The sequence below is a fragment of the Agelaius phoeniceus genome, chromosome 14, assembly GCF_051311805.1.
Source record: "Agelaius phoeniceus isolate bAgePho1 chromosome 14, bAgePho1.hap1, whole genome shotgun sequence".
NCBI classification, from domain to species: Eukaryota; Metazoa; Chordata; class Aves; order Passeriformes; family Icteridae; genus Agelaius; species Agelaius phoeniceus.
In genome coordinates this window covers 5,759,045-5,782,158 of record NC_135278.1, presented here as the reverse complement: position 1 = coordinate 5,782,158, position 23,114 = coordinate 5,759,045, and the positions used below count along the sequence as shown (strand labels likewise).

The following is a 23,114-nucleotide window of genomic DNA, read 5'->3' as shown; positions in this document are numbered from 1 at the left end:
GAGCCTGGAACAGGATGTCTAACTTTCAAGTTTGAACACCCTGGCCTTAATGGTTTCTAAATGGAAACTTATATTCGACAGAGCTTCTCTTTGGGAAGCTTTCTTCCTGTGCTACCCAGTAAAGGCTTTTTCCAGTCCCTATTTAAGCTACTCTTTAAAAAAAAAAAAAAAAGGCACCAAAACAAAGATTAAACCTTCAGTAGCTGCTTGTGTTCACATTACACTTGGGGCACTTCAGTGGCTTTGCCAAAGCCCCTTGTGAGCAGGGACCTTTCAAGTCCCGTGTTCCGTGTTTGCGGCTGGCCGCGGTGCCGAGGGCAGGGGCTGTGCTGCCATGGCCCCAGAGCCTGCTCTGCCACCTGAACAGCCCAGCTCAGACATCTCCCAGAGCTGCCTGGAGAGAAGGGCTGCTCCTGCTTCCACCAGGCTGGCTGGGAGCCGAGCACAGGGAGCAGCTGGCACCTGGCTGGTGGGACTGGCACAGGGTGCGGGCACCTGCAAGCTCCAGAGTCAGCCCCAGCATCCTTCCCTACGTCACTGGAGCCAATTTTGAGCTGTGCAGGAGGGCAGGGGCCAGGCTCAGCCTGTCACTGCCCTTCATGCAGGCACAGTTGTTGGGTTGTGTCCTTTCCCTGCCCAAACCATGCCAGCCAACAGGTTGCTCTTGCAGGAGGTGAGAAAAAGTGCAGAGAGAGTTCCTTTATCCAGGCCAGTTAAAAGGAAAGGGTATTCATCTCTGGCCAAGAACTTCTTCAGCCTCCAAATTTTCTATCCTCTGTTTTCTTTTGCTGCCTTTCCCTGTTTCCAGCTCTGTCGATGCTTCCAAGCAACCTCAGCTCTGGCCACCATGTAAAGCCCAGGAAAGAAAAGAGAGATGAGCACAGGGATCTGTGAGGATGGGACCAGCCCTGGGACCAGCACCTCTCCCCTTGAGAATGGAAGGGTTAGGTCAAAGCATGGATTTGGTCTTGAGATGTCAGAAAAGGCCTACATCTCATAGGGCAGCTGGGAGCAGGCTTCAGTCTGGGAAGGGGTGTGCCATGAATTGCCTCCCAACAGGAGCACTGTGAGGTGGCTTCTCTGGGCACAGCCAGGTGAAAACCAAGGGAGTCTCTGGGGGTCAGGAGCAACCTGGAGGGAAGATGCCAGCACCTCTCTGCTCCACACACCTGCTCTCCAGAAATGGCAGAGCCAGACTCATCCCCTCCTTGCCTCGGGGAGCCTCAAGAGTCGGTTTCTGTCGGGCCTTGGCCACAAGTTCAGGTTGCTGTGGAGGAGCTGTGTTGTCTCAGGTGCAGTGGGAGCCACGTGTTGGGCTCTGGCTTGGGGCAGGAGGGAGCCCAACGCTGGGAAGAGCAGCATCTGGGCACAGCCTGGCACAAAGCAGATGAGTGTCAGTGCTCTCAGGGTGAGAGCTGAGCAGGGGCTCTCTGTGTGTGCTGTGCAGGCAGGACCTGAGCTCCTTCCTGTGGAATCGATTCAGCAGCTTGGTGCAAACCCACTCCCCACAGCAGCAGGATCCTTTTGGTGTCTGGGCATCCTGCAGCTGACCCCACTGCCTGCAGCACCCTGGGCCTGTACCTGCTTGTTCACAGCCAGAATTCAACAGGGCTGGGTCCTGCCACAGAGCAGCTGCTTTCAGAGCTGGAAATGCACAGCTTTCTCCATGCTTTAACACCCTTTAAAAAAAAATCAAAGCAGATGGAGCTGGACTACAAGCAGCTCAGTGTCAGCCCTAAATAGATAATTCTGTTGGGCATTTCCCCACTTGTGACCTCTGCTCCTGAGAGCTTTTAAAGGGATGTAAAGATGGAATTTCACTTATCTTCAGAGCCATTTCCTTCTGAGTGCTGCTATTATACCTCAGATGATATGAAACAAAGGATATTAAAAGACAGATTGAATTTTCACTCTGATCCAGTCTGGGGAAACAAAGGAGTTAAATTAGTGCTTTGCTTCTCATGCATTAGCCCAGTGTCTCAAGCAGTCACTGTGTCCTGCACATTCCTCCTTGCATCACACATGGGACACCACCCTCCTGCAGAGAGCAGCTCTGTGTGTTTGGCTGCTGTTTGCCATCTCTGGAGCCTGCTGTTGTTCCTGCTGCTGGTTAAGATGGAAATGTGTTTATCTGTGATCACAATCCAGTTGCCCTTGTCCTGGGACATCTGTAGCACGTGTATTTTGCCTCCAGCAGGTACACATCTCCTGACCTCTGTGGGCTGGCCCCAGGCTGGTTCTGTGGAGGATGTGAAGCTGGAAAAGCTTTGGGATCTCAGTTCTGGAGACATCACCTTGAACTTCCAGTTCAGAGTCTCCCTGTCCAGCTCCTGTGTGCCAGCCCTGAGAGCAGTCCCTGGGGAAATGCCACAGGGCAGGACCCACTCCTCAGCAGCAGGCTACTGAGCCTCCTCCATTTGCATGTCATTGCAGCTTTTCTTTTGCTTGGAAGTTTTGGAAAATCATCATGGTTTGCAGCTCCTACCTTTGTGCCAGCAGATGACAGCAGTAAAACTGAGGTGAGGGGTGCTACCTGTAGATGTGGTGCTCCCAGGTGACTGTGTTAGTGTCACTGGGCTGCCACTTTGGGCCCAACTGGAGCCCAAATAGCAGCGATCCCTCTCAGATCACTACCCAGAGGGGATATCTAAGGGTGGTTCTGGAAGGCCACATCCTGTGCCTGAGATTTTTTTCCAGCACTGCTGGCTTGCCTGGCTGCTCCCTGCATGTGCTGCAGTGGTACTGCTGAGCCTGTAGGGGAGGAGACATCCCTTCTGCCCTGCACACAGACCCACAGCCTCCTCCTGGCTTCAACCACAGAGGCAGCTGCCCAAAACAGGCACGAAGGTCTGCACAGGGAGCCAGTCCCTCTCTGGGGCTGCCTGGGGCAGATTGCTGCTCCCTCCATCAGCTCCTGGGCTGTGGCTGCCACCAAGGCTGCTGTGCTGAGCTCAGTGAATGCAAGGCTCTGCTTCTCTCAGCCCCTGTGAGACCAGAGAGCTCTTGAATCCTGACCTTCAAACTTCATCCCCCTTCACCGTGGTTTCCTTTGACTCCTGTTGCTGCCCAGATTTTCTCAACAGCTGTCCTCTGCCTCGCTGGCTTTGTGCCCAGATCAGTCTCTCTGCATCTGTGCAGTGCCCTCCTCACTCCCCAAGGTCCTCCTTGAGTCCCTGCAGCCTCCAGCCCCTGAGACCAAGGGCCTCTGCTTGATGGAGAGAGTTCAGGGCACCTCCAGCTCCAAGTCCTACAGTTCTCACTCCACTTCTCATGGAATGAGAACTGTAGGACTTGGACCTCTTCTCTTTCTATTTATATATATATAATAACTATATTATATATAGTTATTTATATTTATATATGTATTTATATTTATATTTGTGTATGTATTTATATAGATATGTATTCTATTCTAAACCCTCCAAGCACAAACAGGGCTTGGTAAATAATATTGTGATGAAGGGGTTTAGATGGAAGAGATCTGACAGCCCCCATTGAATGTGATCTGAATGCACAGCCCTGTTCCCTTTCCTCCCTGCATGCAGCAAGCCCCTGCTCCTTAGGGCATAAATTACTTACCCTTCCCTATAGAATTGAAGGCATGGTTAATTCACCAGCACATTCCTGCTGCCCAGCAAAAAATTATGACTGTCTCTCTCCTCCCCTGGCTAGCAGAGCTGCTCAGTACCTCTGCCTGACTGGTGGAGGGAAGCAAAAGCTTTTATTTTCAGGTGCTCTGCTTATTTCTGAGTCTTAGGTCTTATCTGTCTCTTCAGTAGGACAGGCAAAGTGCAAATATTGAAATATTTGCAAGTGGAAGTCAGCACTAATGCCCAAACACCTTTCCTGTAGTAGCTGGAATAGCTGGCTGCAGGAAGCAAATGGGGATTTCCTGGTCTGACTTCCTCCCGACCATGTGTGACTTTGTTTTAGAGCAGCGACTCACACTGGGTATCTCCTGGGTCCCATCTGGAGCCTGAGTGGGAAATTGTGCTCCTAGCAGTATTCTGAGATGTAAAAAATCACTAGTGTGGAATGGCTGCAAAGGATGCTCGTGCACAGGGAGCAGGCTGAACAAAATATGTCCTTAGGGCTCACCACTGTGTGAGAGAAGCAATGTGATGTGTGATTTTTGGGCTATTATTAATTCAACAAAGAGTGCAGTGGGGCTCAGTGGAGGACTCAAGCTGGACCTGCAAAAGCCTCTATAACATTATTATATAGAGCACTTCTCCCTGGGAGGGATCCAAAGCATCATTTGTGGAGTTGAATTCTTTTTATAAATCATGGGGCACATGATGGGCTACATTCACTTAGGCTGCCTCTTCTGCATCCTTCCTGGAAACTCATCTAATAAGAGCTGGCATCTGGATGTTCAAACCTTGATGTGTTACCGGTTGTTAATTGCTGGCAGTAGAAGTGCTTCTTTTCTGCCTTGAAATGTGGAATCCCTTCCTAGAATTGCACTGGGGACTAATAAAAGCCACTGCCAGGTTTAATATATTCTATCTCTCAAATTATCTGGATTAAATACAAGGACTGTGTGCTGCCAGAGAGGGGATATTCCCAGTTTAACATTGCTTCTGGGACTTGGAGATCCCAAGACACTGGACCTGAAAATTGTGATTCTCTTTTGTGTGGAGGAGGGGTTTGGCAGGAGTGCTTGGAAGTGGTCATATTTGCCTGAGTTAGAGAATTAATTGCCATAAAAACTATGGTTTTGTAACCAATAGTTACAGCTGCAGGAAAGATCAGAAAGCATCTGAATAAATCAAATTAACTACCTCCTGCTCCATCCATATGAGAGCAGAACCTTCCAGGGCAGGATTTAAACCACAGGCTGGTTGGTCCTTAACTCTCTCATCCATTAATTGAGGAGAGGGAATAGTCAGAAATAGGGTCAACTAAACCAGGACCCGGTGGGGACTGCTGTGCTGGGGTATGGGGGAGGCTGGTGTGGCAGTCACAGGCTGCTCTCAGTCAGGGATGGGCAAACCCGGACAAGAGCGACGAGGAGGCAGCTGGTTCCTGTGGAAATATCACAGATCAGAGGCTGTTAATGGGCAGACAGTGGTGGCTGGTAGTTGTTTCACCAGCCCACACCTTGCCTGGCTGGTGTTGGTGGTGCCCTAGGCAGGCTCCCTCCCCCTCCCCGGTGGTTCCCGTCTCCCTCCGCTGCTCTTCTCCTCACGAGCCCGGCGATGATGAAACGAGCTCCAGCCCCCGCTGGCCTTCCGGGCCTGCCCTGCTCCGCTGTGTGCGGCGGGGAACGCCAGCCTTGGCTGGGATCTGCCTCCCCTCGGCCGCTCCTCCCGCAGCCCCAGCGCCCAGCGAGGCTCCGCCAGCCCCCGCCTTCAGCAGCGGCGGCGCTGGACAGCTCCGGGGCGGGACCCCTCACCGGCCCGGCCCTGCTGCTCCTCCTCCTCCTCCTCCTCCTCCTCCTCCTCCTCCTCCTCCTCCTCCTCCTCCTCCTCCTCCTCCTCCTCCTCCTCCTCCGGGCCCCCGTTCCGTTCCGTTCCGTTCCGTGCCTCCAGCCGGCAGCCCTCGGTCCTCTCCGGCCGCCCTCGTCCCTGACCGCCAGCCGTCCGTCCCGTCCCGTCCCACCCCGGTTCCTCCGACCGTCCCGTCCTTCCCAGTCCTGTCCCGTCCTTCCCCGTCCCGTCCCGTCCCGTCCCTCCCAGTCCCCTCCCAGTCCCGTCCCGTCTCTCCTCCGGCCGCCCCATCCCTCTGGGCGTTCTGTCCTGTCCCTCCTTCGGCGTTCCCTAATCTCCAGCCATCCCGTCCCGTCCCATCCCGCCCCACCCGGCCCACGGTGCTGCACCCTCGCCCATCCCTTTCTCCGCCCTCCCTCCCTCCGTGCCTGCCCCGCTGCCCTCCGCTGTGTCTGCCCTGCCATGTGCAGCGAGCCGAGGCAGAGGCAGCCCAGGGGCAGGGACCCGGAGAGGGGGTCACGGGGAGCCCTTCAGGACAGGAGGATGCGTGTGCTGCTGTCAGGATGGGCCGAGGCTGCCGAGCACAGCAGTAATGAGGATAAGGGACCAAATGCTGTCACCTCTCCCAAATGCTGTCACCTGCTGTCACAGGTGGCCCTGTGCTTAGGAGGAACAGCAGCTGTTGGAAAGTGCTTGGTGTGCTGGCAGTAAATGCCTCCCCCAGAAAGGCTTCTTTCCCTACTCCTCATGTCTCCTAACCTCTCACTAATGTGAAATTCACATAAATTTTGGGAGTCTGACACAGGCTTGAGAGAATTTTCAGTCTTCCCTATGTCCCTCCCAGCAGCCAAGGCCATGGGGTGTTTGGGACACACCAGCTCTGAGGACAGGACTGATGCCCAGAGCTGTGCTGTGGCCCTGCTCCTGTCCCAGGGCTGTTGGACACCTGCAGGAGGGACAAACAGAGCCCTTCCCGAATCTCCCAGTGCTGCCTGGCCTGGAGGGTCCGTGATGGCATGGCCAGGGGAGAGGCAGTGCACCACAAGGGCTGGGTCCATGGCTCAGCTTGGTGACATCCCCCTTTTGTCTCCTCACAGGCCAACCCCGCTCCCATTATGGTGAACACTGACTCGCTGGAACAAGGGCTCTCTGTAAGTCTCCCGGTTTCGTTTTGCTTCCTTTGATCAAGTGCTGCATTTTCCCTGCTCAGCAATGCAGGAAAGACTTTCCCAGCTCAAGGAGGCCTTGGTAAGGCAGCAGCAGATCCTGATACCCACGCCATGTCCCCACAGCTCAGCCCACCCCAAACCTCCCTGGGGCTGGGTGACAGAGCACAGAACCAAGGCCGGCAGCAGGCGGTGCTGGGGCTCCAGCACGGGCAGGTGCAAGGCAAAAGGCCTCAGCAGAGGAGCTGGGGATCCAGGCTGGTTGTGCTCAGGGTTAATCATACAGCCATTTCCTCTGCCTCTCACACTGGGGGGTTGAGAGGCTCTTCCTGCACTGCCTCAGCCTCCTTAGGCAACCTCAGGAGGGGTGCAGAGCTCTCTGGGTGCTTGCTGGCATCTCCCTCACCAGTCCTCAGGGCAGCAGGGCCCACCAGGTGCTGCTCCTCTCCCACTGAAGGCTGCCAGCAGCTGAGCAGTGCTTGGTGAGTGTGTTTGCAGCATTTGGCACCGTGTAGTAGTGGTGTAGTATAAGATAATCCTCCTCAGTTTGTTGCAGACAGGGTTTGCCTCCTGCTGCATCCGTCCCCAGAACATTTGTAACTCATTCCTGTGGGACAGATGAAGGGAGCAGGGTGGCCAGCATGGGTGTCTGGCCAGCAGCACTGGCTCTGTGCCTGTGGGGTGCTTCCCTTCTTTGTCCAAAGGAGCACAGCTAACAGCTTTGCCAGGGCTGGGTGCTTTGCATCAGGTTTGCTCCTGATGCATCAAACTGCAGCTGCCTTCCACAGCAGTGGAGCAGCACCAGGGCTCAGAGCTGGGGTGAGTCCATCTTTGGAGTCAGGGTAGTGGGCCACAGGTGAATTTGCCACAGGTGACTTCTGGGGGTTGAATTTCCCCTGCAGAAATCTGCAGATCTCAGCCCACAGCCTGTGGTGGGGTCAGTGCACATCAGAGCTGCACTGGGCTGGTTGAGAAGAGCTACAGAAAAGAAGGAGAGCCTGGCTGAGACCTTTCCAGCCCCGGCTGCATGGTTTAATTAGGCCTGAATTAAAGCCACCTGACTGGGGAGAAAGGCAGTTCTGCATCTCTCAGCATGCTGGTCCTGAGTCCAGCAGCCTTGTATGAATGGCAGAGGGGAGCTGCTGTCCCCAAAGGTTCCCTTCCCCAGACACATGGCATGGCAGGGGGTTGTGGGTTGGAGGTTCTGTCACTGTGCTGGGCACCTTGCAGGGCAGTGCCACATTGCAGCTCCCTGTCTGCACTCTCCTGGCTGTTCTGCAGGCAGCTGGGGAAAGGGCAGTGTCTCCTGGAGGGAAGGGACCACCATCACTCTGGAGCAGAGCAAGAGAGAAGTGTGCTGTGAGCAGGGCAGGGCAGGGAGGTATTCCTGGATGGAAAGTCTGCTTTCACATCCATTTTGTACCCTCCCTGAGTACAAAATGTCACACCTCTGGAGGAACATTGCCCACTCATCATTGCAGGCACCAGCACTGCATCCTGTGCCACCCTCCATCCATGCCCATCCCTCCTCCCTGCCCATGTGCCCAAGGGCAATGAGAGGTGAGCCCAGGGACCAAGGACAGGCTCTGTCACCCCAGGCAGGTTCCTGAGCCCTGCAGAGGCCAGGAACCTCTGGGAGCCCTCATGTGGGGCAGCAGCAACTCCTTCCAGTGCAGTGCACTCCTGCCCTCCTGGCTCCTTCTCTGTGCTCCAGCTCAACAACTTCACATCCCTCCCTCTCCCTCCACCTCCAGATCCCTGTCCACCTCTTCTCCCTGCACTTGGCTGGGTTTCAGGGGGTGCTCTGCACCCCAGACAGATGCCAGCATCGTGCTGGGGTGACAGTCACTGCTCCCATCCATCCAAACTCAGCAGAACATGCTGGGAGCAGCTGTCCTGCAGGGGTCAGAAGGGCCACCAGGTTTAGCTGTACCCTGCTGGCTGTGTGTCACCTCTGGGTGCCCAGAACAGGGGAGACAGCTCGGTTTGATTCCTCAGCATCCAGCCTGGAAACCCTCTTGCCTTCTACTTCACCTTATACCAGGAAACAGGCCTTGCTCCATCTTTTCCTTCTCTGGGGTGCTGGATTCCTCAGGCTTCAGAGAAAACAACTGCCCAAAACCTCAGCAGTTTCCAAAGGTCAGCAAAGGAGCCACACCAGGAGCTTGCTGCAAACACCAAAATGCCAAATCTGGAAGCATAGGATTTTTTTACAAAGCCCATTGGTACAGTATGTATTTGGAAGGGTTAAAGTCACATCTTCCAGTCTTTAATTACTTAACTATTCATTGCTTTCCTTAATGATAAACAGATGGAAGTAGTCTAGTTCCTTCCTGTTCTAGTTCCATTGATTGCATTGGACTGGCTGTTGGGCTTGATTTGGCCCTGACTGTTTATCAAGAAGTCTGTTCTGCATTTCAATGTCCCCATCCACCCACTTCCATCCCCAGGAGCATGCAGCACCAGCAGCACTCTAAGGTGGGGGCTGCAGCACTGGGATGACTGGGGCTCAGTGTGTGGCTTGAGCAGAGCCCAGCACCCCCAGGGTGTAAAAATCCAAATAACCCATTATAAAATGCCTGCAGTATTAAAATCATCCCTTGATGATTTTAAGAAGAGTGCTGGAGGGCATCACCCATGCTCACAGTTTCATATCTTGGTGTATTTTGCCCAGCATGTCCATAAAGTGGAGATGAAGAATTGGAAACAGAATTTCATGGCAGATGAGATCTCTGCATTTCAGAGCTGCCTCTCTGAAGCTAAAACAACTTCTTGCTACTAGGTATTTCCAAAAAGAACAGGGAAAGTCACTCCAAAGCCCTTGAGGAGTTGAAGGTTTCAGAGTCAGGTTTTCAGTTGAAGGTTTTCAGGTTTCCTTGGAGCTTCATTTGGTGCCTCATTGCCCAGCAATGAGGTGCAATCCCCTTTGGTTGCTCTAGATCCAGGTGTGAGGCAGGCAGGTGCTTTCCAGGCCTGATTTCAGCCAGTGGGTCCCTCAGACCTTGGCCCAAGTGCTGGCTGGGCACATCCCAGTGCCAGTTCCACAGGCAGTGTGGCTGTGCTGTTGTACGGCTGCAAACCCTTCGCTCTGCCCAAGCTCAGCAGGTTGGTCCCCTGGCAAAGGCTGACCACAAACAGGGCATTTATCCACTCTGTGCACGAGCCCAGCACTGTGTGCTCTGCACACGAGGGGGTTGAGGCCAGGGGGGAGCTGGAGGCAAGTCAGCAGGTGTCAGTGCTGCCACAGGACACATGGACACGGGCAGGTGAAGGGAGGCAGCTCTTGACCTATTTTCCCTGGGCCCCTGCCATGTGCAGGCAGGGAGAGCTCTCCTGTGCCAGCACTGGTGGTGCCTGTGCCAGCAGGGAGGTGCCCATGGCACCCGCTGCCCTGGCACTGCACTGCTCCCCTTTCCCCGTGCTGGGGCAGCTGTGGGGCATTGCCAGGTGCCCTCCACACCCAGGGCTGGCTGGCACAACCAGGGGCTGGCTCTGCAGCCTTCAGACCCTCTCCATTATCTCAATAAACAGCTGCTCCACCAGCAGGTCCCAGTGCTCACGTCCCAAGCACAGGATATGGGCAGGACCTTGCTCCAAAAGGGATTGTGAGCAGTGTTATCCTTCCTGCAGGGAATTTGCTCTTGCAGCCTGGTTGCCTATCTGGGTTGCATTTGAGGAACCTGATCTTTGCCTTATGAATCAGGCCTTCTTTTTTATTTAAAAAACAAACCAACAAGCAAAACCACAAAAACCAGCCAACCACCCCCCAACCCAAAAAACCCACCTCAAATCCTTACTCTCCAGCAAATTCCAAGGGGTGTTCCACGTGGGCTGTGGCGGTGTTGGCCAGCAGAGCCTGCAGACAGCTTGCAGTAGCTCTGGAAGGTGTGTGCTCTTCTGTTTATCAGATGAGTGTTCGCTCTGCAGCCTTCTGTTGATGAGCTAAATGCCGTCATCGGTAACTATTCCCTCCTGCTCAAAGGAGGACAGGGCCAGCAAAGGCGCCCCTTCCTGAGTCCTCAGGTGGGCTTGTTGCACAGGAAGGGCCTGGAAAAAAATACCCATACCCTTTTCCATGAGAAACCAGGTGATGCTTTGGATCAGGATATGCTGGGAACAGCTAATTGGCCCCTGACACTGCTGTGAGCTCTGCAGGTGTTACACGAGCAGAGCAGGGTGTGGTGCATCTTCCCACCCAGGCATCTTCCCCCTGGAGATGGCCCCAAACAGGATCTGGGGAGGAGCACAGGGCACTGGCAAAGGACAGGGGGATCAGTCTGTGGCAGAGCCAGGTTCTGGCAGCTCTGGTGGTATCATGGAGAGGTTTTTGCCATCAGTGAGTGACTGGTATTTGATTTTCCGACGCTGGAACGTTCGCTTTGTTGGCTTGTTCCCTTGGTTACATGGTATATATTAAGTTCTTCATTTGCCTTCCTTATACAATTAACTGGCATTCCATTGCATGAATTTTGAAAACACAACCAGTGCTAAAACTTCACGGTCAGGCCTGGCTGACCCCAGCAGACACTGCACCAAGCAAGCACATACACCACTGGTTCTCTGGGAGCAGTGCAGAACAGTGCTCAGCATTGGCAGCCCAGGGATTTGGGGAGTGGGGCTATTCCAGCTCAGCTGCCTGGCAGCCCCGGTGTGTGACAGGCTCTGTGCAGGGCTGTCAGTGCAGCCTGGGTGTGTGACAGGCTCTGTGCTGGGCTCTCGGTGCAGCCCAGGGTTTGTGCTGGGCTCTCGGTGCAGCCCAGGTGTGTGACAGGCTCTGTGCTGGGCTCTCGGTGTCTGTTTGGGGCTCTCAGTGCAGTCCTGGTGTGTGACAGGCTCTGTGCTGAGCTCTCAGTGTCTGTGCCAGGCTCTCAGTGCAGCTCGGATGTGTGACAGGGTCTGTATGAGCCTCTCGGTGCACCCCGGGCTCTGTGCCTGCCTCTCGGTGTCTGTTTGGGGCTCTCAGTGCAGCCCTGGTGTGTCACAGGCTCTGTGCAGGGCTCTCGGTGTCTGTTTGGGGCTCTCAGTGTCTGTTTGGGGCTCTGAGTGCAGCCCTGGTCTGTGACAGGCTCTGTGCAGGGCTCTCAGTGCAGCCCTGGTGTGTGACAGGGTCTGTTTGGGGCTCTCAGTGTCTGTTTGGGGCCCTTGGTGTCTGTTTGGGGCTCTCGGTGTCTGTTTGGGGCCCTTGGTGTCTGTTTGGGGCCCTTGGTGTCTGTTTGGGGCTCTCGGTGCAGCCCCGGTGCCGCTGGCAGCGGCCGCTCCCGCTGGCTCTGCCCATGGCTCCCAGATTGTCAGAGCTCTCTGCAGATCCCATCCTGCAGGGATGTGTACGCTGTTCCCTGCGCCCGTGGGTGTGCATATGGCTGCCTGTGTGGCAACTGTGCCGAGTGCCAAAGCACAGAGGACAATGTGTGTAGTAGCAAAGGGTGCCAGGAATCTGAGCTGCTGGAAAGCCGGGGAGAGGCACCCCACGCACCGGGATAGCAACTGCAGAGAGGGCTGGGATGGGATGGGATGGGATGGGATGGGATGGGATGGGATGGGATGGGATGGGATGGGATGGGATGGGATGGGGTCTGTGCTGAGGGAGGCTGTGCCCAGGGAGGCTCTGAGGATGGCAGAGGCCAGCGAGCAGGCTGCACTTAGGATTAGTCAGTATGGGAAGATGAGGGGAGGAAAAGCATCCCATGCCTGAGGGGGAACCCGTGGCAAGGGAAGCAATGCCCCTCTGCCCACAGGAGCACAGCACTGTGTCAGAAGGTGGCACTGACCATGTGTCCCTGAGCCTCTGAGGCTGGCTGGGATCCTGCTGTGGGTTAACCCCACCACTTAGGTGCAGGATCCTCCTGTAAGAGCTGGCCAAAGCCCTTCCCAATGCACTGGGAGGATCTGAGCATCCTGCTGTTGGAGTGTTTGGTGTCCCAACCCTGAACTGTCCCCTGAAATCTTCCCATGGCTGAGAGGCACCAGGCACAGGGCACATCCAAGGAGGGACAACACACTCAGCCTGTGTTGCCTGGACCCTCATTCCCATCTCTTTGCCCAGCCTCATCCCTGGTGTGCAATACAGGGTGTGGGATTGCTTTGGCATCCCAGGGCAGGGGATAAGGGTGTGTGTGTGTCACAGGGGGCACAGCCCTATCCCAGGTCCTGTCCTGCAGCACTGCTCCTCTGCCTGGGCCCTTGATTGTTGCCACCTAGAAAAACTCCTCTTTCCTCTTCCTACCTATCAATAGAGCCTCACCCAGCCTCGCTGGGTTTCCTTTTGTGGTGTCAGATGATGGCTTTAGCATAAATGGTGCTGCAGTCCCCTCCATGGAATGCTCCAGCACTCTGGGGCTGTGGAGCATGGCAGGGCTGTGCAGATAGCAAGGAGCTGGGAAAGCAGGACACGGCCAGCATGCTGGTGCCTCATGAGGAGAACTGTGTCCAAAACAAAGGCATGTCAGCTCCAGTTTGGGATACAGAGCATATACAGAAAGTGGCTCCATATGATCTATGAGTTAATGGTGGATGTAAAATCCAGGTGAGGAACCCTGCATGTTGTCCAGAGGCCACAGGCAGAGGCAGGGCTGCACACTGAGAGAGGGGTTTGCCTGCTGAGTGCAGGTTCCACTGCCTCTGCCCTGCCATACAGAACTGCCCATGTTCCATCCCTTGCTCCCAGAATGACTCAAATTATGAGGTTCAGTCCCCTCCAAATTAAATGTGAGTCAACAGTGTGCCCTGGTAGCCAAAAAGGCCAGCCTTGGTCTGGGGTGCAGCAGGGACAGCATCACCTGATGGCCAAGGGAGGATTGTCTGGCTCTGCTCCCACTGGGGCAGCCTCACCTCGAGTCCTGGGGCCACAATAAAAGGATTTAAAGCTGTTAGAGAGCATCCAAAGGAGGCTGCAAAGGTTGTGAAGGGTCTAGAGGAGGCCATATGAGGAAAGGGTGAGGTGACCTGGCTCATTCAGCCTGGAGGAGACTGAGGACAGAGCTCACCAGTCTGCAGCTTCCCCGTGAGGGGAATCAGAGGAGCAGGCACTGATCTCCTCTCTCGGGTGCTCAGGGACAGGACCTGAGGGAAGGGCATACAGCTGTGTCAGGGCAGGTTTAGGCTGCACATTGGGACAAGGTTTCTCACACAGAGGGTGGTGGGGCACTGCCCAGGCTCCCCAGGGATTGGTCACAGCCCCAAGGCTGCCAGGGCTCCAGGAGCATTTGGACATCACTCTCAGGCCCATGGTGGGATTGCTGGGGGGACTGTGCAGGGCCAGCAGTTGGACTCCATGACCCTCTGAGTTCCCTTCCAACTCAGTTTTCTTAGAAACTGTTGCTGTTAAGTGTTGGATGTTTCAGTAGCCAATTGCATTGCAAATCTTGCTAAATTTTAGACCTTGGCAGCTGTTTCTGGCCTGATCCTGATGATCTGGAGTGAAACTGCTACATTTTCCCTGTTCACTGTTGATTATGTGGAGAATGGATTTTTTTTTTTTTTGACTCTACATTTACCATTTTACAGCCTACAATTGCATCCCTTTTTGTTTCTATTCATTCTGTTTCCAAGAGCTCTGCTTTGATACTTGGGGTATGGGAGACTTTTGAGCGTGGGGATCAGTGTGGTGTACAGCACTGAGACAGGCTACACCATTTTTGTACAGAAGGGCATCACAATGTTTTCACCTCTTACTGTGCCCCTCTCTCTCACACCTTGTTTCCTTTGCACCCAACTAATTTCGTAGAATAAATTATCCTGAATTTCCTGTTAATACAGTCATGCTACTAAGAGATTTAAAAAATATAAGCTGCTAAAGGTGTTTATTATGTTATTATGTACAGACATTTTTTTCCCTTTAAATGGACCGACCCCCTCTCTTGCCTTTCTCAAGCAGTGAATTCCTGAGGTTAATTATACGCTGCGTAACAAAGGTGTTATTTCTTTTTGTGCCTTCGGTTGTGTTCCTTTTCATGGCTGGAGAAATGAGCTGGGAGAATAAAGGCTTTGCACAGAAGTGCATTAAAGTCAGTGGGCTTTGGCTCATGCCCAGAGAGAAAAGCAGCACATGGTTTAATTCCAGGGCAGGCTCAAGCAGTTGCATTTAAGGCTTTTTCAGCGGTGATGGTGCAGCTTTTAGGTTGGATTCTTCATGTTCAGCTACCAGAGAGGAAAAACAAATTCCCCCAGGAGCAGCAGAGAGTCGTAACACGCTGTCTCCCTCTCTCCAGATGAATGGCAGTGATGGGATGTTCAAGTATGAAGAGATTGTCTTGGAAAGGGTAAGTACTGCTCACCCACCCACCAGCAGCCTCCTCCCCCTCGCCCACCCCCGGCACTGCTGCCCCCCACACATCCCTGCACAGCCCATAGGGAGAGCCTGGTCTCTGCCCCCCGCTCTCTCTGGAGCCTTTCAGGGTGCTACACCTGCTTTGCCAGCCTGGCTCCCACCAGGGTGGGCTTGCTGCTCCCCTCTGCCCCTGCACGCCCCTCCAGAAGGGAGGGAGGAAGGCTTCTCCTTTGCCTCCCTCTTTCACACCCTCACCCCCACAAACTCATCAGTGCAGAGCTTGGGGGGGCTCTTTGTCGTTGCCTTTGTCAGAAAATAGAGGTGTGGGGAGCTCTGCTTAGGCAGACACAGGTGAGTACCCCCCACAACTGGGCACAAGGACCAAAGCCACCCTGCCCCCAGGCTCCCTGTCACTCTAGGGCACACAGCCTCGGGATGCTAAGCTGCAAGAACAGGTTATTTAGTAAAACAAACCACAATAGAGGAAGCTCCTGCTCAAGCCTTATCTTTGTTGGCAACACAGAGGTGATGGCACGTGCCACGCCAGCCGTGGCTAGAATCAGCTCCCCCCGTGTGTGGGGTTTATTCAGGGGTAAGCCAGCACCACACAGGGCACCAAGGGCTTTCTGTTGCCCAGGAAGCAGCAGGGGAGGAGGGATGGAGAGGGAGCAGGAAAAGCTGGCCCGGGGTTTACTCAGAGAGACAGGCACAGCCCTGCTGGCTGGGAGTGGCTGTGGTGGGAGGCTGCCCGCTCTCCCCACAGCTCACCTTCCCTCCCCACAGCTCACTTTGCCTTCTCACAGCACACCCTACCTCTCCACAGCATACCTTCCCTCCCCACAGCTCACCTTCCCTCCCCACAGCCCCCTTGTCTCCCCACAGCCCCCTTGCCTCCCCCCGGTGCCGTGCTGGCGGCTCAGCCTCGCCGCGTGGCCGGCATTGCAGGGGAAGAGGCAGTGCTCATTATTCTGTTCCTCTGTGCCTTTAGTCATCTCCCTCCTTCCCTTGGCTCTGCATCACAGAGGTGGGTGGACGGAAGGTTATCTGGGGCTGCCGCCTCACCCACCGCTTCCCCGGCGTGCCTGACGAAACCAGCCCAGAGGTTCCTTCCTTTTTGGGCTAAGTGCTTCTTGCTCCGGGCCCAAGTCACGGGCAGGAGCCTTGTCTCAGGGATTCAGAGCATCCTCTGTCCTCAGCCCATAGTGGGAACAGGGAAAGAGCTGGCAGGACACACAGAGAGGCAACACTCATTGATGCCTTCATTTCAAAGCCCCAAGCATCAATTCGTTCTCCAACAGCAAGGAATCATGAGGGAATCTCACTGCTTAGAGCCTGGGCCAGCATGGACCATACCCAGGTCCTTCCCCTTCACCTGGTCCCTGGTGGGATCCAGCAATCCTGTCTTAATGCAGGAGAAGCACCCTGGTGCCTGCAGGGGAGGCTGTCCCCTTGCTGGGGTGTTTGGCTTCCAGAATTGACCTCAGTGTACCCCAAAATCGCTGGTCAGTCACTGTTATTAATCCTTGTCTTTGCTGTAAGGACAAGCATAAATGCAGCAGCATTTTGGGGGCAATAATAGCAGAAACACAATCTGCAGAGGGACATGGCTTTGTGTTTACCCACCACATGTGTCCACATCAGGAACTGGCCTGGCATCAGCTAAGAAATTCCTTGAACTCCTTTTTGAGGTTTATGAGAATAAAAATTAACACCTCCCAGATAATTTCCAGGTTTTGTAGCTAACCAAGGACCTTCCATAGACAGGCACAACTAATGGCTGGAGATTATTTTGCAATCTTACCTCCCTTGGTGCAGCCTGGCTTGGTCTCTGTGACAGCAAAGAGCTTTTTTGAGCTAGACACAGGGTAATCAGAACCCAGCCCAGAGGAAAGAGAGCAGCCTAGACCCTTTACTGTTGAATGCCTCTGTGTCACATGCCAGCCAAATCCCAGCTGGCCAGGGAGCATCCAGGAGTGCTGCACAGTGACAGGCATTGGTGGCTCCTGGTGCTGTGTCACGAGTGTCACCAAGCCAGCTCTGCATCCCTGCAGGAGCTGATGCTGGGGCAAAATTGCTGGGGAGAAGTGCAAGCCCCAGCTGGCTGTTGGTGCTAAATTATCCTGGGGAGATGGAGTTCCAGTGTGGCCCTCTCAGCCACAGGTCCCCTGGAAGAGCAGAGCACCCCCTCATCCCCCACGGAGCACTGGGGCCATGGGCAGCCAGGAGAGCTTGGCCTGAGCCCACTCGTGTAAGAGAGAGGCAGGCACAACTGTCTGTGACTAAGTGTCAGCTCTTCCACATGAGGAAACAAGGCAAGAAGCCATCTGATTTTCAAGGCAGAGCAAAAAAGGCAGGAATTGTCCACTTGCATCAAGCACGGATCTGGAAGCAGCGCCTGTGAGTGTGTCACTAATGAGGATCCTGCAAGTGGGAGATGTGGCACAGGGCCACAGCCACTCAATCCTGAGGTGCTGGGGGGATGGCCTGGAGATGAGCTGTGGTCCCTGCATTCCCCCAGGCAGAACTGGGCAGGACAAGCATGTCTGTGAGGAAAAGGAGACAGAACTGGAGAGCCCACTCCATCCTGATAGCCACCTCCACGCAAAGCTGTAAATTTTGTCATCAGCGTTGCTGGTCCCCAGCTGGGCTTTGTGCCAGGGCTACATCCCAGGGTGCAGAGGGGCAGGAGTGGGATGCTGGTGACTGGCACAATCCCCGCTGCTCTGTGCAGGCTGCAGCATTGGTGTCTCCTCCTGGGGAGCAGCCAGCAAGGGGAGGTTTTCTCAGCCAAGGACCACCTCCTCTTCCCCCAGCTCCCCGCCTGCCTCGGTCTCTCCGTGGAGACGCGGTGCTGAGGGAGGTTCCCACTCTCCCTCCATCTGTTCAGTGCTCCACGCTGCTGCGCCGAGCACTGAGGAACGCCAGCCTCTCCTCCAGCAGCATCCCTGAGCCCCCTGAGCCGGGCACCCCAGGGTGGGAGAGCTGCTGCAAGGGCTCCTCCTGCTCCCCAGGCAGTCCCAAAGCTGGGGGGAACCATTTCAGGAGGGCTGGCAGCAAGCAGGTGCCCATGGGGGAAGGACTCAGTGTTTGATTTCCCACAGGGGAACTCCGGCCTCGGCTTCAGCATAGCGGGAGGCATCGACAACCCCCATGTTCCAGATGACCCAGGCATCTTCATCACCAAGATCATCCCCGGGGGAGCAGCAGCCATGGATGGCCGTCTAGGGTGAGTACAGGGCTGGGGGTGCAGCCAGGGGGTCACCCAGGATCTCTGCATGGACCCTCTAGGCCTAATCTCTTTTCCCAATATGGTCCTTGGCCTCCATATGTCTCTTTCCCACAGCCAGATCCCCTCAGGACAGGGTTGTCCACCATCATTGGACCACCCTAGCCACCCCTATTCCCCTCCCTGTATCAGGCTCCTGCTCCCACCCATCCCATTACAGCCTAGGGCAGGGATCCAGCCTTTTTAACTCCCATCTCCATCAGGGTTGCACTATAGGGACCAGCTCTGCTCTCCCTGCTTTGGGAGGGACCCCTTTCTCACCCCAGCAGGGTGTGATCTGCCAGCTTGAGCAGCTCTCATTTGGTGGCTGGAGGAGGGTGGCACAGGGTGACCAGAGGAGGGTGGCATGGGCTGGTCACTCCCCAGGGATGCTCAGGGCCATGCTGTGCCCACAGGGTGAACGACTGCGTGCTGCGGGTGAACGACGTGGACGTGTCTGAGGTGGTGCACAGCAAAGCTGTGGAGGCCCTGAAGGAGGCCGGCCCCGTGGTGCGGCTCGTGGTGCGCCGCCGGCAGCCCCCGCCAGAGACCATCATGGAGGTCAACCTCATGAAGGGCCCCAAAGGTGAGCCCTGAGCTCTGCTCGCTGGGCCAGGGTGCCCTCCTGCCCCACAGGACAGTGTGGGGTGACCCTCGGTGTGAGATGTCATGAGATGCGGGGATGTGGGATCAGGGTGGCACTGCTGCAGTGCAGGGTGCTGCAGGGTGGCTGAGCAGCGTGGAATGCTGTGGGACAGGGGTTATGGGACAGTCCCACAGTGCTGTGGGACACAGGGTATGGGACAGACCCACAGTGCTGTGGGCCAGGGTTAAGGGACAGTCCCACAGCGCTGTGGGACAGGGGTTATGGGACAGACCAAAAGTGCTGTGGGACAGGGGGTATGGGACAGACCCACAGTGCTGTGGGACAGGGGTTATGGGACAGACCCACAGCGCTGTGGGACACAGGGTATGGGACAGACCCATGGTGGCCAGGCTGGGGTGGCCCATTGCCTGCTAGTTTTGGGCAGGGTGTGAATCCCAGTGAGGCACAGGGGCTGCCGTCTCTGTCTATCTGTCGGTCTGCCTGTCCCTCACCTGCATTCTCACTCTCCCTCAGGCCTGGGGTTCAGTATTGCAGGGGGCATTGGGAACCAGCACATCCCTGGGGACAACAGCATCTACATCACCAAGATCATCGAGGGAGGTGCTGCCCAGAAGGACGGGCGCCTGCAGATCGGGGACCGGCTGCTTGCGGTAAGCCCCGTGCCCACAGCCAGCTGTGAGGAGAGGCTGAACAGCTTCCACTGTGATGCAGTGTTGATCCTGAAGCCCAGCACCCATCCTGTCAGCAGCTTCACCCCTCTTCCCTGGGGCTCCTGCTGGGATGTTGCTGTGGGAGGGCAGGCTCAGTAGTGGCTGCAGGCAGGAGGGCCAAACCCAAGGTGATGGGACAATGCCTCTGGAGCTGCTGTGGCACCTCCCCTGTGGAAAACCCCTCTCGCAGGGCTGCCCTGCTCCCTGCCCTCCTGCTCAGCCATGTCACCCAGCCCTTTCCCTCTGGCAGGTGAACAACACAAACCTGCAGGACGTGCGGCACGAGGAGGCCGTGGCTGCCCTGAAGAACACCTCTGACATGGTGTACCTGAAAGTGGCCAAGCCTGGCAACATCCACCTCAACGACATGTACGCGCCCCCCGACTACGCCAGCAGTACGTACGCCTGGCTGGGCACGGGGGCTGGGGCACCTCAGCCTGCTGGGCTGGGGAGCAGGGCTGGGGCACCTCAGCCTGCTGGGCTGGGCACGGGGCTGGGGCACCTCAGCCTGCTGGGCTGGGCACGGGGGCTGGGGCACCTCAGCCTGCTGGGCTGGGCACGGGGCTGGGGGCACCTCAGCCTGCTGGGCTGGGGAGCAGGGCTGGGGCACCTCAGCCTGCTGGGCTGGGCACAGGGGCTGGGGCATCTCAGCCTGCTGGGCTGGAGAGCAGGGCTGGGGCACCTCAGCCTGCTGGGCTGGGGAGCAGGGCTGGGGGCACCTCAGCCTGCTGGGCTGGGGACAGGGCTGGGGGCACCTCAGCCTGCTGGGCTGGACACGGGGGCTGGGGCACCTCAGCCTGCTGGGCTGGGGACAGGGCTGGGGGCACCTCAGCCTGCTGGGCTGGGGACAGGGCTGGGGCACCTCAGCCTGCTGGGCTGGGGAGCAGGGCTGGGGCACCTCAGCCTGCTGGGCTGGGGACGGGGGCTGGGGCACCTCAGCCTGCTGGGCTGGGGACACACGGGGCTGGGGGCACCTCAGCCTGCTGGGCTGGGGAGCAGGGCTGGCCTGGGCTCTGTGTCCTCATTCTCTATGCATTTCTGCTTCTGATGGCCTTCTCCTCCCCTGCAGCCTTCTCAGCCTTGGCTGACAACCACATAAGCCATAACTCCAGTCTGGGCTACCTGGGCAGTGTTGAGAGCAAGCCTGCCTATCCCCTCCCTGCCCAGGTGACTCCGTCCCGGTACTCGCCCATCCCTCGGCACATGATCGGAGATGATGACTTCACCAGGTGAGCACCAGGCAGCAGCATCCCCATCATGCTCCCTCTCATTCCCTCACTTTCCCTCTGTGGTGGCTGGATGTCATCCCCACTGCCAGTGCAGAGCCTCAAAAGGCCATTTAGTGCAATGCCTGAGGTCCCCATCATGAGCTCTGTGCTCACCCCCTGAGTCGAGCCCTGCTGTGTCAGTCTCTGGCTTGCTGCATTCACTCCCTCTCCATTCCTTCTCCTACTCCTTCACAAGCCTTACACAACTGCATTTCAGCTTCATTCTCTTGCCTATTTCACAATAGCTGCAGTACAAGGTGTTCCCTGCCCTGATGGTGCCATCCAGCAGTGCCACAGGCTGCCAGGATGTCCCCAGGTGGAGCTGGGACAGGGGTGAAGGGCCAGGGGGAGCACAGCCTTGCAAACAAGTGGGGCCCAGTAGAATCCTTTATGCTGAATGAACAGGTTTGTTTCCTGAAGCCAGAAAATAAAGAAACATTGCTCTGAGCCTAAATGCAGTATAAAACTTCTCCAAAGCCTCAAGCTGAGGGTGGGAGAGAGAGACCTGGAAAGTCCTGTTCTACTAGCTGATTGTTACAGCTTCCCCTCTTCTTGTCACAGCCTTGGGGCCAGTGCTCTGAATGTGCTATCCCCAGGGCCAGGACTGTAGGGCTTAGGCTGATTAATAAGGACCAACATTTGACTTAGGCTTAGGGCTGGCTCTGCTGTTTGGAGCAAGGTTGCAGGCTGGTTTTGGGAGTGTGCCTACAGTGGAAGATGCAGTGGCTTTGTCCAGGATTCTCCCATTCTGCAGCTGAGTGGTGGATGCTGGAGTGGGAGACGCTGACTGATCTGCTGCCAGGTCTGCCATCATCCTGGAGAGTGTCTGCACTCATCTTTGTCACGGGGCTTTCTCACCTCCTGGTGCTCAGCCACAGCTGGGTGTCCCTGCACACCATGACCTCTGCAGCAATATCTCCCACCCTCACCCACCTCTCACACTGGGCTTGGCACCATCAGTGCCAGTTCTGGACCCTGTTTCTGGCACTGCATCCTCAGCAGGTGTAGCAACTTCTGTGCTGTCAGGGCACAGGGGGATGATGCCACAGGCAGGAGCAGTGCTGTCTGCCATTACAGACAGCAGAAGGGGCTGAGTCACAATATTTGGAATATTTGGAAAACACACCAGAGACCCTGCTCCCAGGAGGGTGTCCCTTCTTGCACAAGCCAGCATTCCCATTTGTGGATTAGAGAGCAGAAAGAGCAACCCAGCTAAGGCTTAGCCAGTGGCAGTGGCACAGCAATGGCCCAGCAGTGGCTCAGCTGTGGCTTGGCAGTGGCAGTGGAATGATCAGGGCTTTCCAGTGGCTCAGCAGTGGCCCAGCAGTGGCTTGGCAGTGACCATGGCACAATGATGGCTCAGCAGTGGTGTCTTGGCAGTGACAGTGGCACAGTGATGGCTTGGCAGTGGTTCAGCAGTGGCTTGACAGTGACCATGGCACAATGATGGCTCAGCAGTGGCCCAGCAGTGGTTCAGTGGTGGCTTGACAATGGCCATGGCACAGTGATGGCTTGGCAGTGGCCCATTAGTGGCTTGGCAGTGACCATGGCACAGCCATGGCTCAGCAGTGGCCCAGTGGTGGCTTGGCAGTGACAGTGCCTTGGCTCAGCCAAGGTGGCTTGGTTCAGCAGTGGCCCTGATGCAGCACGTGCTGGTGGCCACTAGAGGATGGTGCTGCCTTATGGAAGGCCCCACTGCAGACAGGCTGGCACCACTGGGCCAGCGTGCCCAGACACAGCCCCCTGCCACCCAGCAGATCCACAGCCTGCAGTGGGCTCAGCACTTGGCTCGTGCTTCCCAGGACAGTGCTGAAAGCCTCCTGTGCATTGCTGACTCCCCAGGACAGTTCCATGGCTGCAGGTCTGCTGGCACCAAGGTTGTGCACTGGGGCCAGTGTGGTCCAAATACAGCTCACTGGTGTGGGGAAAGGCAGCAGCTGCCCTGGAAAAGAAGCTGTCTCCCATGAGGCTCTTGCCAGCCATTCCTCAGGAAAAGCAGAGGTCCAGTATCCAGCCTCTGCCCCTCCCACAGACACAGGTGCTGCTTAGATGTGGATGTGGCTCCAGTGACCCTCACATCCTGCAGCATCCAGAGCTGGGAACCCAAGAATCTGTTTTCCACCACAGCAACCCAGACCCAGCACAGCCCCACGGGATCCCCCAGCAGCCCTGTGCCAAGGTGCCAGTGTTAACACTGACATTCAGCATGGGATCTGCCGGGAGGCTCTGTGCCCAGGGCTCAGACAGGCTGTGATCTGTCATGCCTCCTGTGAGGTGGATGCAAGCCAAGACTGCACATCAGGACTGAGACTTTGACGTACCTGTCTGGGGCTTCATTTCCTCCCCTCCTTCTTGTAGGGCCTCTTTGCCTTCCAGCAAACTGTCTGGTCCTCATGGGTG

General features: G+C 56.1%; 1 protein-coding gene across 10 annotated transcripts in view; it reads left to right on the top strand.

Moving 5' to 3' along the window:
- DLG3 (discs large MAGUK scaffold protein 3) overlaps positions 1-23,114 on the top strand; it is a 78,919-nt gene that overhangs the window by 32,962 nt on the left and 22,843 nt on the right. For 8 of the 10 annotated variants that reach the window (XM_054641320.2, XM_077186046.1, XM_077186042.1 and 5 more), the window contains 7 exons: positions 6,530-6,583; positions 14,806-14,856; positions 17,966-18,090; positions 18,546-18,715; positions 19,250-19,386; positions 19,697-19,841; positions 20,516-20,675. In XM_054641320.2, coding sequence (XP_054497295.2) covers positions 6,530-6,583; positions 14,806-14,856; positions 17,966-18,090; positions 18,546-18,715; positions 19,250-19,386; positions 19,697-19,841; positions 20,516-20,675 — 842 coding nt within the window. The remainder of the gene's footprint in view (positions 1-6,529; positions 6,584-14,805; positions 14,857-17,965; positions 18,091-18,545; positions 18,716-19,249; positions 19,387-19,696; positions 19,842-20,515; positions 20,676-23,114) is intronic. The other 2 variants (XM_077186050.1, XM_077186048.1) reach the window with 1 other exon arrangement.